General features: G+C 43.4%; 1 protein-coding gene across 3 annotated transcripts; it reads right to left on the reverse strand.

Annotated features, from left to right (window-relative positions):
* Positions 1-649: 649 nt before the first annotated feature.
* On the reverse strand, positions 650-10,373 carry adat1 (adenosine deaminase tRNA specific 1). Of its 3 annotated transcripts, none has more exons than XM_010884082.5 (9): positions 10,042-10,373; positions 8,493-8,561; positions 8,340-8,394; positions 8,132-8,262; positions 7,407-8,001; positions 6,662-6,807; positions 6,343-6,442; positions 5,337-5,423; positions 650-2,042 (listed from the first exon to the last, which is right to left on the reverse strand). In XM_010884082.5, the coding sequence occupies exons 1-9, from the start codon at positions 10,181-10,183 to the stop codon at positions 1,910-1,912; spliced, it is 1,458 nt and encodes a 485-aa protein (XP_010882384.1). In that variant the 5' UTR covers positions 10,184-10,373; the 3' UTR covers positions 650-1,909. The 3 variants fall into 3 exon arrangements, with proteins under 3 accessions (XP_010882384.1, XP_010882383.1, XP_010882385.1); XM_010884081.5 differs by having other exon boundaries at positions 650-2,045; XM_010884083.5 differs by lacking the exon at positions 10,042-10,373 and adding an exon at positions 8,659-8,702 and having other exon boundaries at positions 650-2,045.
* Between the last annotated feature and the right edge of the window lie 4,115 nt (positions 10,374-14,488).

The following is a 14,488-nucleotide window of genomic DNA, read 5'->3' on the forward strand; positions in this document are numbered from 1 at the left end:
ACCTTGATATATAGATCAAAGGGTACTGTCTTCTTGCCTTTTTATAACACTTCCAGCAGCACCTGGTCTCCCATCTAGGGACCAAGTGACCAGGATCGACCCTGATAATCTTCAGAGGCAAGCAAGCAGAGTAACCATGTTGTCATCATTTAATGTTAGTTAATGACCAGACTGCAGGCCGTGGCTGCAAACAATAAAGGCACCTATGGAGGCTGCTTAGATGAAGTACCATGAAGGTAGTGTCAGGTAGTATACATGGGTTATCAGATGATAGTACAGAACTGTGACACTGTGTCTAACTTCAGCTTGTGAGATGTAGTCTAATCATGTACAGTAGGGGCACGGTTCCACACAGTAGGCTGTACTGAGTGTACAGTTGTGCTCATAAGTTTGCATACCCTGGCAGAATTTGTGATATTTTGGCATTGATTTAGAAAATATGACTGATCATGCAAAACAACTTGTCTTTTATTCAAGGATAGTGATGATATGAACCCATTTATTATTACATAGTTGTTTGGCTCCTTTTTAAATCACAATAACAGAAATCACCCAAATGGCCCTGATCAAAAGTTTACATAGCCTTGAATGTTTGGCCTGGTTACATATACACAAGGTGACACACAGAGATGGAAATGGCAATTAAAGGTGGATTTCCCACACCTGTGGCTTTTTAAGTTGCAATTAGTGTCTGTGTACACATAGTCAATGAGTTTGTTAGCTCACACATGGATTGGTTTTACACATTAGTCCCCCAAAGGCTACTTTCCACATATTTGGTTGGAGGTGTCTGGGAACAGTATATGAAGACACGTTGCCACTCACCTGACAATCAGCTGTCTGAGTATATGTAAAACCCACAAGGAGGGTATACAACATACCCTGTCGTGGTGTGGGTGTACTTAATTGCATCTGAAGGTCCTGCCGACATAACAGTGACCCAGTCCCTGTTATGTCAGGATAGTCAGGATACGTAGCCATGCGCAGTCAGGATACGTAGCCATGCGCAGTCAGGATACGTAGCCATGCGCAGTCAGGATACGTAGCCATGCGCAGTCAGGATACGTAGCCATGCGCAGTCAGGATACGTAGCCATGCGCAGTCAGGATACGTAGCCATGCGCAGTCAGGATACGTAGCCATGCGCAGTCAGGATACGTAGCCATGCGCAGTCAGGATACATAGCCATGCGCAGTCAGGATACATAGCCATGCGCAGTCAGGATACATAGCCATGCGCAGTCAGGATACATAGCCATGCGCAGTCAGGATACATTGCCATGCGCAGTCAGGATACATTGCCATGCGCAGTCAGGATACATAGCCATGCGCAGTCAGGATACATAGCCATGCGCAGTCAGGATACATAGCCATGCGCAGTCAGGATAGTCAGGATACGTAGCCATGCGCAGTCAGGATACATAGCCATGCGCAGTCAGGATAGTCAGGATACGTAGCCATGCGCAGTCAGGATACATAGCCATGCACAGTCAGGATAGTCAGGATACGTAGCCATGCGCTGTCAGGATAATCAGGATAGGATGGGAGGTGCAAATGCGATATATTTTGGGGCATTTTATTCTTCACTGACAGAGTGGAAAACATTTGGGAGAGACAGAAAGAAGCTGCTGAGGGACATAAGCTGTATGACCACACAATACTTTTAGTTAAATGTTAACTAAAATGTAAATACTTTAAGCGCTCAGTACCCTCCATGGTACGGGACCTATCACTCATTTCCTCTTTAACTGATTAACTACTCACAAAAAAAAAGTCATAAATTCTCTGGGTTCTTTAGACTGTGGTATTGATACGTCGAAGGAAGCAGCATCCAAGCGTATCACTGCGCCTTTTACAAACACTAAAATCTGTTCATGACAAATCAACGTGACGTGAAGTCATGGGGGGTAATCAGTGGAACAGCAGCAGGTCGCGGTCACTGCGAGGCCACAATGGGAAGGCTTGTGAGCGCAGCTGCAGCCAGGCCTGCTGGTATAACTGAGCTGCCTGCTTGTAGTCCCAGTATGTCTGCAGATCTTCACCCCTACTGACACAAAGAACAAGAAACAACAAACACAAAGCCTCAGTGTCAGTTAATGTCATGTATTAGGAAACTATACATCACAAGGCAAGTGGTGAGAGGTCAAATGAACAACAGAAAAGTAATCATTTACTGGAATTAACCTTTTTAATCTAATGGGGAAATTGTTTTTCGCCCGGACCATGGAACACTGGACCAGCTCTATACCCTCTACAGGGTGAGGGAGGATTCATGGGAGTTTGCCCAACCAATCCACATGTGTTTTGTGGATTTGGAGAAGGCATTCGACTGTGTCCCTCGCGGCATCCTGTGGAGGGTGCTTCAGGAGTATGGGGTCCTGGGTCCTTTGCTAAGGGCTGTCAGGTCCCTGTACGACCGAAGCAGGAGCTTGGTTCGCATTGCCGGCAGTAAGTCCGACTTGTGCATGTTGGACTCCGGCAGGGCTGCCCTTTGTCGCCGGTTCTGTTTGAAATTTTTATGGACAGCCAGTGGCCGGAGGGTGTCAGGTTTGGGGACCACACGATTTCGTCTCTGCTCTTTGCGGATGATGTTGTCGTGTTGCCCACTTCAAACCAGGACCTTCAGCATGCACTGGGACGGTTTGCAGCCAAGTGTGAAGCGGTGGGGATGAAAATCAGTACCTCCAAATCCGAGGTCATGGTCCTCAGTCGGAAAAGGGTGGCTTGCCCACTTCAGGTTGGTGGAGAGTGCCTGCCTCGAGTGGAGGAGTTTAAGTATCTAGGGGTCTTGTTCACGAGTGAGGGAAGGATGGAACGGGAGATTGACAGACGGATCGGTGCAGCATCTGCAGTAATGCGGTCGATGTATCGGTCTGTCGTGGTGAAGAAAGAGCTGAGCCGCAAGGCGAAGCTCTCGATTTACCGGTCAATCTATGTTCCTACTCTCACCTATGGTCATGAGCTTTGGGTCATGACCGAAAGGACAAGATCCCGGATACAGGCGGCCGAAATGAGCTTTCTCCGCAGGGTGGCTGGGTGATCCCTTAGAGATAGGGTGAGAAGCTCGGTCACCCGGGAGGAGCTCAGATTAGAACCGCTGCTCCTCCACATCGAGAGGGGTCAGCTGAAGTGGCTTGGGCATCTGTTCCGGATGCCTCCTGAATGCCTTCCTGGGAGGAGACCCCGGGGAAGACCTAGGACACGCTGGAGGGACTATGTCTCCCGGCTGGCCTGGGAACGCCTTGGTGTCCCCCTGGAAGAGCTAGAGGAAGTGTCTGGGGAGAGGGAAGTCTGGGCATCCCTGCTTAGACTGCTGCCCCCGCGACCCGGCCCCGGATAAGTGGAAGAAGATGGATGGATGGATGGGAAATAGTTTTTTTTCCAGGAGGTAGAATCAAGTCCATGGGATTCCTGTTCTATTTATAGGTGTGACCATATCTATTGGCACCTTCACACTACTAAATTCTCTAGTTCTTCAAAAATATGCATTATCAATTACTCAATGCATTATTATTGTCCTTTCGACATTGTCTGGTTTGTTTTCTTGTGTTTAATAGTGTAGGGGTCACTGGTGCGTGGACATCCCAACCCGACCGGTGTTCAACCTCCCTAACTTCTCCCATGTCACCCTGCTCCTTCACTCTCTCCACTAGCTTCAGTTCAAACTCATACCTACAAGACCACAGTGCTTGCCCCTCCCTACCTTCAAGCAATGCTCAAACCCTGCATCCCACCCAAGCTCTTCATTGTGCCATCTCTGGTCTCTTGGTTGTACCATCACTACGGCAGTCCCTGCCCAGTTTTTGAAAACCTCTGAAATCTTACACTTTTAAAGAGTGTCTGCTAAATGACAAATGGAAAATTGAAAATGTTTTACTTGTGTTGTGATTTTCTTTTTGTATCCCCTTCTGCTTTGTATATATTTTTCAGCATTAATGGTGCCTTCACAGATGTGCAAGTCACCCATGCCATGTGCACTAATGCACCCCCATCCCATCATAGATGCTGGCTTTTGAATTGTGTGCTGATAAGAAGCCGGATGGTCCCTCTCATGGGTTCTGGTTTCCTCTTTGTATGGTAGAGTTTTAAGTTCTGTGTTCACACACAATGGTTTTCGGAGGTGTTCCTGAGCCCATGCAGTAATTTCCACTACAGAATCATGTCTGTTTTTAATGCAGTGGCACAGCCATCCCATATTGGTTTTTGGCCTTGTCCCTTGAATACAGAGATTTCTCCAGATTCTCTGAATTTTTTAATGATATTATGTACCGTAGATGATGAGATCCCCAAATGTTTAGCAATTTTACGTTGAGATAAATTATTCATAAATGGTTGCACTATTTGCCCGCACGGTCATTCAGAGTGATGAACCCCTCCTCATCCTCACTTCTGACAGACCCATCTTCTCTGGAATGATCTTTCAATACCCAATTATGTTAATGACCTGTTGCCAATTGACCTAATTAGTTGGGTGATGTCCTACCAGGTTTAGTATTTTAGCATTACAACTTTTCTAGTCTTTCATTGCCTCTCTCCCAACAAATCAAATTCAAAGTGGGCATATTTTTCAAGAAACAATAATAAAAATTATAAAATATCCCAGTTTCAACATTTGATATGTTGTCTATATACTATTTTCTATTAAATATAGGATTTAAATGATGAGCATTTTGTTTTCATCTACATTTTACACAGTGTCCCAACTTTCTTTTGGAAACAGGGTTGTATTACATTTTATAGGAAATAGGAAATTATTTATGAAATCTGTATTGCAATTCATCTTTTAGTGTCTTAACTGGTAACTTAATCCCAAAAAAAGAAAAAAAGGAATGCACTCATTGAGCTTAAATCTCCCCATAACAATTAAATGTAGCTACACTCCAATTTTACAGACAATAGCTTGCTCCAAGAGTGTGCAGAAGATAGTTTTGAGACTTAACTTTCCTTGTTGTATAATCCCTACTTTTATTTCAGAGAGCACAGAAGCTTGAAAGAAAATGATAGGTTCCCAGGGGGGTTAGGTAGGATCGGGTTATCAGGTGGAGAGTTGAAGAACAGAGGGTCACTTATTTAGTTGGGAGTAAACTCTCAGTCACACACACATGCCCGCGCACGCACACACAAATACAGAGAGACCTTTGATCTAAAATATTACCACATGCAGGAAATCTAAACCGCTCATCCATTTATTCAAGAAAAAGAAAAACATTTGGCACTCAATGCTGACTATGCACACCACACTATCCACTACTCAAACAGAATATATGGACAATAACATGACATTTAGATAAAACAATATGATAGCAGCACGTATCTTCCCTCCCTTGAAAAGTATTACCTTAGAGATTCAGGCAAGCAGGACTTGTCATTGGCAGCCAGGACTGACAGGAAAGCATGAAAGAGTTCCACCTTACAAATAAGAGACCTGAGAACAAATGGACAGCCATCAATCTAAAGTTCAGGGGACTGAACACAGGTACCAATGTGATGAGGCACTATCTTACTGTTACTTACATGTAGATGTATGTGAGTTAATGAAATTACATACTGTATGGCATGTTCCAGTTGAAAGGTGCTGAGTCATTTACATAATGCATGTAAGGTCCTAGTGCAGCAATGTAACCTATTCATAAATCCATGTTGTTTTCTTTAAACACCCCTAGTCATTACACCGTTATAAATATAAAGTGTTTGCTTTGTATGGTCATTTAAGCCTGATCTTCAGAATTCATTTCTGGCTAAAGAAAGTAATGGAAACATGGAAGCATTTAGTATAGAAAGCTGTCTTATAACCTCATTTAACATTTTACTGTTTAAAATAAGCTTTTAAATTCACTTGTAGGGTACTTACTGAGTGATTTGATTGTTTAGCCAAAATATTACTGTAGCCTAAACTATGCCACAACCTTAAGTGATTACTGACCACCAACATCTACTGAATAATTTATTAATATTATAGTAGCATTAATAACGCATTATTATAATATTATTAAACTATTTTGCCTAGGTGAGAGTATAGTTTATGAACAAAAACACATATCCATTGAACACTGGAGCATTTGTGGAATAGATCTAAATATACTGGCTCAATTATATAGTCTACTGCCTGTAAAGGAAAATAAAATGAACAACAGAAATGTGATACTTAACTGGCTACAAAGATTCAATAGCCTATTTTAAAATCACATTGTTTTGTAACATCATAGGCCTACACATTTGACATTAGTCCAAACACATTCGTTTTGGGGAGTTTTTTAGTTTTGGGGAGTACAGACCTGGGCAGGACAGGCAGGGGATATATAAACCCCAAAAGAATGTCACTGGGACTAGTTGGTGTAGATTACCTTGCTTTTGATGTGCCCAGAGCCTTCTTAGTCACTCCATGTTTGTAGCCATTAGCAGTGACATCTAGTGGTTGGTCTGACACAGCACACCAGCTAATAGCTGAAACAGGACATAGGACAAGCACGCCTCAAAGGATAGGCAGAAATAAAACATCAACATTATGTCACGTGAACTCTGCCAGACAGGGCTCAAGTTGGACTAGGATAGTTGGGAAGATCACATGGTGAAAATGGGATGCATGAGGGAAAAACAGGGTGAAACAGTGTTACGTAACGTGACAGTGATCGGGGGGGGGGGGGGGGGACAACAGTTTCCCACCTGCTCCACAGGGTGAGACTCTGCCCTGGCCAGGCTGATGACTGTGCTCCGTCTGTGCCTGGCTGTGAACAAACTCCAGGCTGGACTGCAGGAGCTCTGGAGCATGCACTGAGAAGCCAACAGGCAGGGCTTTCACATCAGAACACCTGGAGAAACACAGAGGAACCAATCACTTCTCCTCAAATTTGTTTAAACACAGGGTCACTAATTACTTTCCCTTAACTCTCAGGACAAAAACAAACACATAATTATTGTGCCCTTCGGAAACAAAAAAACAACACTGTATTTGTGTTTAATAAAAAAAAAAAAGTAATACACTCAAATAGATTTACATAAATCATTTATGTAAATCTGAAGTAATCTCCATGTTAAAGTACCCCAGAGTTATTCAACTCTGGTCCTGGAAGGCCGAAAGACTTCAGGGACTGGGGTGCTAGGTGAGTACAACAGAACAGTTGGTTAGAAACATAAATGTTTCTGCGCTCCAGGAATGGAGTTGAGTAGCCTGTATAATTAATCTCTGTATAATTAATTAGTCAATCCCTCCTGATGACCAAGATGGAAAGTACCACCCAATTCTCTACATTAGATGGTGGATGCCTTCTATGGTGACATCCATGCTAAAACATTTTAATAATTTCTATAATATCCAATCTCTCAAAGTTTTCACAAATTCAAAACATTCCCATGTTCAACTTCCCTTTAAACCCCTCCAGTATTTCCCCAGTCTCATGTAGCCGCTCACCTAGTGATCAGAGCTCTCTGCATGGCCTGGTGGCTGTATGGACATTTCCCCACCACTATTGCACTGAAGTAGATTGCCCCCTGCAGGTAATGGGAGAGCAGCGCACCCTGGAAACCCAAAACACCCCACCGGGCCAGTTTGTCACTGCAGCAGAGTGACAGAGTGGGCTCCCCCCGGCCAGGCTTCACCCTCAGCAACCCAGTGCTGTGGTACCCTATCCCAGGCTGGCGGGGATCCTCTGGGCCTCCAGGGACACATTTGGCGCCAGTCCGGTGGACGTCCTCCGGTTCTTTCGGAGCACTGTCTTTTTGTTTCAACACCACGTTGGCCAGTGCATTCTCCCCCTCGGGCACTGGGCTTTCAGCGGGAGGGCGTACGCCCAAGCTCCGGCCACACTGGAGCCAATCATCTGACTTTGCCTCCGTCTTAAATCTTGAATGTTTATTGATCCCATCATCCTGTGTCTCTGCTCTGCGCTTCTGGTTTCGTCCTTCTGGCTTTTCATTGGTTCCATGGGGAATCTCCTCTGACCGTACTGGTGGGCAGGGTTGGGATTGGATGTCGGTCATAATGGGAACGATAGAGGCATCCCCGCCTGGGGACAATAATGAGACGTGTCTCAGCGTATCAGTTCTAAAGAAATGTAATACGCGTCTGGAGGGTAAATAACACAAGCCACACTAAAACTACAGAACAGGGCGTGACATTGACAAAGGTCTACTAACATGGTGTGTGACTGGTGAAGAACACAAAAGACACCCCGGACTTCATCTTCCACTTCCCCCTCCCCTCTCCTTGACAGAACACAGAGCTGTCCTGGCCACTTACTGCCCTTCGCAGCTGCTCAGTCAAATACCTGCAAAAACAAAGCGGGTGAAACACACTGCACACACGCAAACAAATGTCACACATACACCATTGTCATGCTCTCACCTTATACAGCCCCTCCTGGCAATTACTTCTGCATGGCTGTCATTGAGCACATCCCCTGATGGGACAAGAAAGTCATCATCAGCACCTCTGTTTATGCCTTTTTCAGTGTTTTTGTGTGTGTGTGTGTGTGTGCGTGCGCACTGGCATACCAACCGTTTGAACTCATGGATGAGCGTCCTAAACATTTGGTGCCAGTCCCCAAAGACACTACCTCCTTCTCAACTGTGTGAAGATAAAACATAGGCTTTACTGTACTACTGGCACTTAATAGAAAACCAATGCAACAGAAAACATCTCTGCTTGGATGTTGGCCTGTTACCTCAAGTGCAAACTTGAAAAGACAGAGCTGCTCTTCCTCTGGGGGTTGACAAATCTATGGTGCCTCCCTCCCAGAGAGCAAAAACCAATGACGTTGACCCACTCCTGCATAATAATGCTCCACAACCTTTGTAGAGAACAACCTTATCTCACACCGGGCACAATTATTAATACGGGCTCAGGTCATCTTACATCTAGAACACAGCAACTCACTGTTGGTAAGGTTCCCTGCTTGTGCCATCAACCCCCGGCATCTACTACAAGATCCCTGAAACCTGTCTACAGGCAGTTATGTGCCAGACCATTACAAGGTGAATGTTTATTGGTCAGTATTGGCAATGCTGTTCAACATACTAGTACTAATCAGAAAAAGGTTGCATTGAACAATAGTTGGTGTGGATTGTTAATTCAATCCCAGAGGAGAAGCATTTGAAGGGGTCTCCGGCAAAGTTGGTAGAAAACCCAAGAGGCAGAAGCACCAGGAGTCAAATCTGTTGTGACCAAGGTTACAAATATGATTTTGCAACATTAGTATTTTAAAATGCTTATTGTAGCACCACCATCTGGCCAATCAGTGTCATTCTGGTAATGATGTTTCTGATTAAAAACACCACTCGCCCAAGTTTTGTTCAAGACTTGGCCAGTGGTGTCTTGGATGTAAAAAACACCAACGTTTTCAATGGAGGACAAAGCTGCTCTTTCCTAAATGGCTGCACGGGCTTACCCAAAAATACTATCAAGTGGCTGCGCTGAAAATTATAATAATTAGAAATTTGACTCCTGAAGTAACCGACAAACACTTAACTAATTGGCTAACATCCCAGGAAAGATCAATTACAGCCAAAACCAAGTCCTGACATCTGAACAGTTTATTTCCTTCTGTTGTGACCCTCAGTAACCTGCCATCTGCCACAGAGAGTAACATGACTGTACAAGCCACATCAACCAACCTGCTAACAGCTAACTGCTGCACCACACACCCAAAACTCTGCTCTTAACAACTTGCTGGATACACGCACTAACTAGATAGCACTGTAAATCAACAAATGTGTACATCAACTGTAAATGAATGTATAGGATATATCCTATACTCTTCCTCCCCATTGTATATTTGTACTTAGCAAATAAAGTCATTTCCGTTTTTGGTCCAATCATTCGATGAAGAACACACTTTGGGCACAGGTGAATACTTCAGGTTAATCACACTTAAGCCTATGAGCATTCACAAGTAACCTCTGAAGATAGTTCCCCCATGGGTCCTAGAACCTCTGGTTGAGAACCAGTGCTTGTAAGCATACCTCGTTTTAATCTGACATTAATAAAAACTTGCGAACAGAAAGAAATAGGGCTAAAACAACGCCAAAAAGACGCATTTATAGTTCACCTTTCTCTTGATTGGGCAACACTGAAACTTTAATTACTGCGGCCAATAGTGTCCACTCTCTACCCGGCTCGGGCTTTCCTCTCTTGGGCAACTCGCTGAAGCGTTGGTAGCACAACTGTGTTATCTCATCTGCGGTCCACATTGCTCAGCAGTTGGTGAGAGTTTTACAACAGCTAGGTATATTGCATATGATGGCAGCAGCAGTCAGCTGTAAAGTCACTTAAATTGGAAAAAGTGTGTACTTGTAGTTCCTGTTACTATAATTGTATCTCGCCAATATTTACTATAATTTATTACAATGTACATGCTTTTTATATGTATTCATGCCGCTTCCTAACAAGCGGATATTTGCACACGTGACATGACGATGATAATAAAAACTTCCGGGTAAAACGAGTCTTAACATTTCACTATAAAAGTCCACCAAACTGACAAAAATGCTTTGTGTTGACCCATAAAATACCTGAATTAATTTTAACACAGTAATATAAAAAATAATGCGATGATTTATTAAAGCTTGCGTTGGAAAAATGACCAGTTCTAGCAATTGTTACTACTGCAGTGTGACAAGAACACTGTGTTGTAGAAAAAAGCTTCCTCATTTCACAGCTCTTTTCTGTGTAGTCCTGCCATTTCATAATGCAGAAAAGTACCCCAACTTTCAATAGCTGGTGTTTTCCCAATTGGGCGGATTAACTTAATGCAACGATTTCTTATTACTGGCTATCAGTCTTTTACATTAACCTGGAAGAATATTTGTCAACTTTTCTTTACATTATTGCTTCAACTGTGTAATGTTGAGGGCTTTCTTGTTTGTAAGGTCTGCTTCAAGTTCCCCAACAGCATTTAATTTAGAATGAGATATGGGCTTTGGCTCGGCCATTCCAACACCCTCCATTTCTTCTTTTGAGCCTTTCTGTTGTAGCTTTGATTATATGTCTTGGATCACTGTCCTGTTGCAAAATTCATGTTCAGTTCAGCTTCAGCATTTGACAAATGGCCTCAAATTCTCCTCAAGAATTCTCCGGTACAATATTGAATTGATGGTTGATTCAATAATAGCAACTTGGTCAGGCCCTGAGTCAGCAAAGCAGCCCGGTTGGTATGAGGATATGATCAAATGCAGTGTTTTGTTTTCTCCAAACATGGTATTGTAGACAAACAACTCCACCTTTGAGTCATCTGTCCAGAACACATTGTTCCAGTAGTTTTGGTCCTTATCCAGGTGTTGTCAGTCGTGTCTTGACAATTTTTTTTGAGAGCAGAGGTTTTTCCTTCCTGAGCTCCCATGTAGGCCAAGTTTGTGCAGTGTCTTTCTGACAGTTGACTCATGCACTTCGACATTTATTGTGGCAAAAGAGGCATTTAGATCCTTTGATGTTAGCCATGGTTTCTTAGAGACTTCTATGAACATCTTTTGGTCAGTTCTTGGCCTGAATTTGGTGGGACAATCTGTTCTATGTAGATTGCCAGTGGTCTGGAATTTCCTCTATTTGTAGATGATCCATCAGACAATGGAATGATGAACTTTGAATTGCTTTGAAATGTCTTTGTAACCCCTCCCAAACTCACAGGCATCAATCATCTTTCTACTTAGGGCCTCAGTTAAGTCTTTTGATCTTGGCATGATGTGTTACCACACATGCATATGATAAAGACCAAACCAGACCAAGTGTCTAATCTTTATGGAAAGCTGGATCCTCTCAGGTTACTTTCTAATGTTTTGGTGCACCTGATTCTAATTTTAGCCATTTTTGTAAAGGTATGTGTGTACAACATTTTTCAAATGGGGAACTTGCATTTCTGTTTATTTTAATTGCATAAATGGTTTCAAAGTAATTGGTAATTTGATTCTTAAACTGGCTTAAATGTGGTTGGATTTTACCTCCTATATCCACATGTCCAAATACATAAAGAAGCAACTTTATGTGGGGTGTACTTCATTTTACACACAATGGCATATGTCTGTCAAGCTGTTCCCATGATTTAATGTTAGTTTACTGGAGTAGCAGTTGCAGAGGTAACACTTCGTTGATTATAGTTTGTGTGTCGGTTATGACCGAGGTCTGTATTATTACTTTAACATTTGAGTCTGTTCAATGCAACATCAGACAGAAAAGTGTTTCAAAGAAATCAAATATTGGGTGCTCGAAATGCAGGTGCATTTGATGATTAAATGTGTCAAGGCGAACAGTCCAAAATATCATGACAACATACAACAACCAGCCATAACATTATGACCACCTGCCTAATATTGTGTAGGTCCCCCTTTTGCCACCAAAACAGCCCTGGTCGTCAGGGCATGGACTCCACTAGACCTCTGAAGGTATGCTGTGGTATCTGGCACCAAGATGTTAGCAGCAGATCCTTTAAGTCCTGTAGGTTGCGAGTTTGGGCCTCCGTGGATCGGACTTGTTTGTCCAGCACATCCCACAAGTGCTCGATTGGATTGAGATCTGGGGAATTTGGAGGCAGAGTCAACACCTTGAACTCGTTGTTGTGTTCCTAAAACCTGAACTATTTTTGCTTTTTGGCAGGGCATATTATCTTGCTGAAAGAGACCAAATGCCATCAGGGAATACCATTGCCATAAAAGGGTGCACATGGTCTGCAACAATGCTCAGGTAAGTGGTACGTGTCAAAGTAACATCCACAAGAATGGCAGGACCCAAGGTTTCCCAGCAGAACATTGGCCAAAGCACCACACAGCCTCCTCTGACTTGCCTCCATCCCATAGTGCATCCTGATACCAGGTGTTCTTCAGGTAAGCGACGCACACGCACCCGCACCCGGCCATCCACGTGATGTAAAAGAAAACATGAATAATCAGACCAGGCCACCTTCTTCCATTGCTCCTTGGTCCAGTTGTGATGCTCACGTGCCCATTGTAGGCGCTTTCGGCAGTGGTACAGGGGTCATCATGGGCACCCTGACGGGTCTGCGGCTTCACAGCCCCATACACAATAACCTGCGATGCACTGTGGGTTCTGACACCTTTCTATCAGTACCAGCAATTTACAATCTACAGTAGGTCTTCTGTTGAATTGGACCACACGGGACAGCCTTCGCTCCCCATGTGCATCAATGAGCCTTGGCCACCCATGACCTTGTCACCGGTTCACCGCTTTCCTTCCTTGCACCACTTTTGATAGGTACTGACCACTGCAGACCGGGAACACCCCACAAGGACAGAATGTCACTTGCTGCCTAATATATCCCACCCACTGACAGGTGCCATGATAACAAGATTATCAGTGTTATTCACTTCACCTGTCAGTGGTCATTATGTTATGGCTGATCCGTGTATGCCTAACATGGACAAACTGCATCGGTAAAGAGGAACAGTGGTTGCAAGTCGAAGCTGACCTACAGGGATAGATGTAAACTTGACAGGATAGTTGCTCAATGCCCCAAAAGCATAGCTTTGAAAATTACCACAGAATTGAATCAGCACCTCTGTGACCCAATCTCAACAAAAACAAAAAATCATGAGCTTCACAAAGATGGAATTTATGGCAGGGCTGCCATTCGGGAACTGCTTGTATCCAAAGCCAATACACAAGACGTATAACTTTGTGTAACGAGAAGAAAACCTGGACCCCTGAGCAATGGAAAAAAAGTATTATGGTCTGATGAGTCATTTTTCACCCTTTCCTACATCCGGATGGGTTTACGTTTGGAGAAAGCCAAAGGATGCCCACAATGTCTGCTGTCAACTGTTAAACATGGTGGGGGATCTGTAGTGGAAAGGTCAGCCATCTAGTGGGAGTAATTGGGTCTGATGATTGCTCTACTTGGTGGTGTAACAGCCAAGGAATATGAGGCCATTTTACAGGACCAGATGCACCCTATGGTACAAACACAGTTCCCTCATGATGTTCTAGTTTTCCAGGATGACAATGTCCCCATACACACATCTAAAGAATTGCAAGTGGTTTTATGAACACCAGGATGAAATCAAAATGCCTTTCATGGCCTCCCCAATCACTAGATCCAAACATCATTGACATTTATGGGACATTCTGGAGTTCAGAGGTTTGCCTTCATCCTTCAAAGAACTAGAGTCTTTCTTTCTTGAAGAATGGTGCAACATCCCACTAAACACAGTTCAGGTGTATGACAGCATTCAGAGTATAGCTGTTCTGAAGGCAACCGGCGGTCCTACTCCTTATTTGGTCCATGATATGAATATATTAACAGGTGTTTCCGTTATTTTGTCCACCCCCCTGTATCTACAGTTTAACAGATATTTTGAGATCCAGTAGTAAATATCAGGGGTAAAACTGAATGTGAATCAACTGCAGGTTGATCACGAAATGGTTGATGTGTTTAAAATACAGGCAACTCCAAAAATAATGGGAAAAATACAATAAATGCTAAAAAAATTGATTACGCTTAAGAGTATTCTTTTAAATACAAAAATTATTAGTATCCATCAGTGGCATGT

Source organism: Esox lucius, chromosome 19 (genome assembly GCF_011004845.1).
Source record: "Esox lucius isolate fEsoLuc1 chromosome 19, fEsoLuc1.pri, whole genome shotgun sequence".
NCBI classification, from domain to species: domain Eukaryota; kingdom Metazoa; phylum Chordata; class Actinopteri; order Esociformes; family Esocidae; genus Esox; species Esox lucius.

Coding starts and splice junctions, on each gene's coding strand:
- adat1 (XM_010884081.5), bottom strand. CDS start 10,183: ATGTGGACCGCAGATGAGATAACACAGTTGTGCTACCAACGCTTCAGC. Junction 8,002..8,131: donor CTTCACCAGTCACACACCAT/GTTAGTAGACCT, acceptor TATTGTCCCCAG/GCGGGGATGCCTCTATCGTT. Junction 5,424..6,342: donor CTGGGCACATCAAAAGCAAG/GTAATCTACACC, acceptor ATTTGTTCTCAG/GTCTCTTATTTGTAAGGTGG.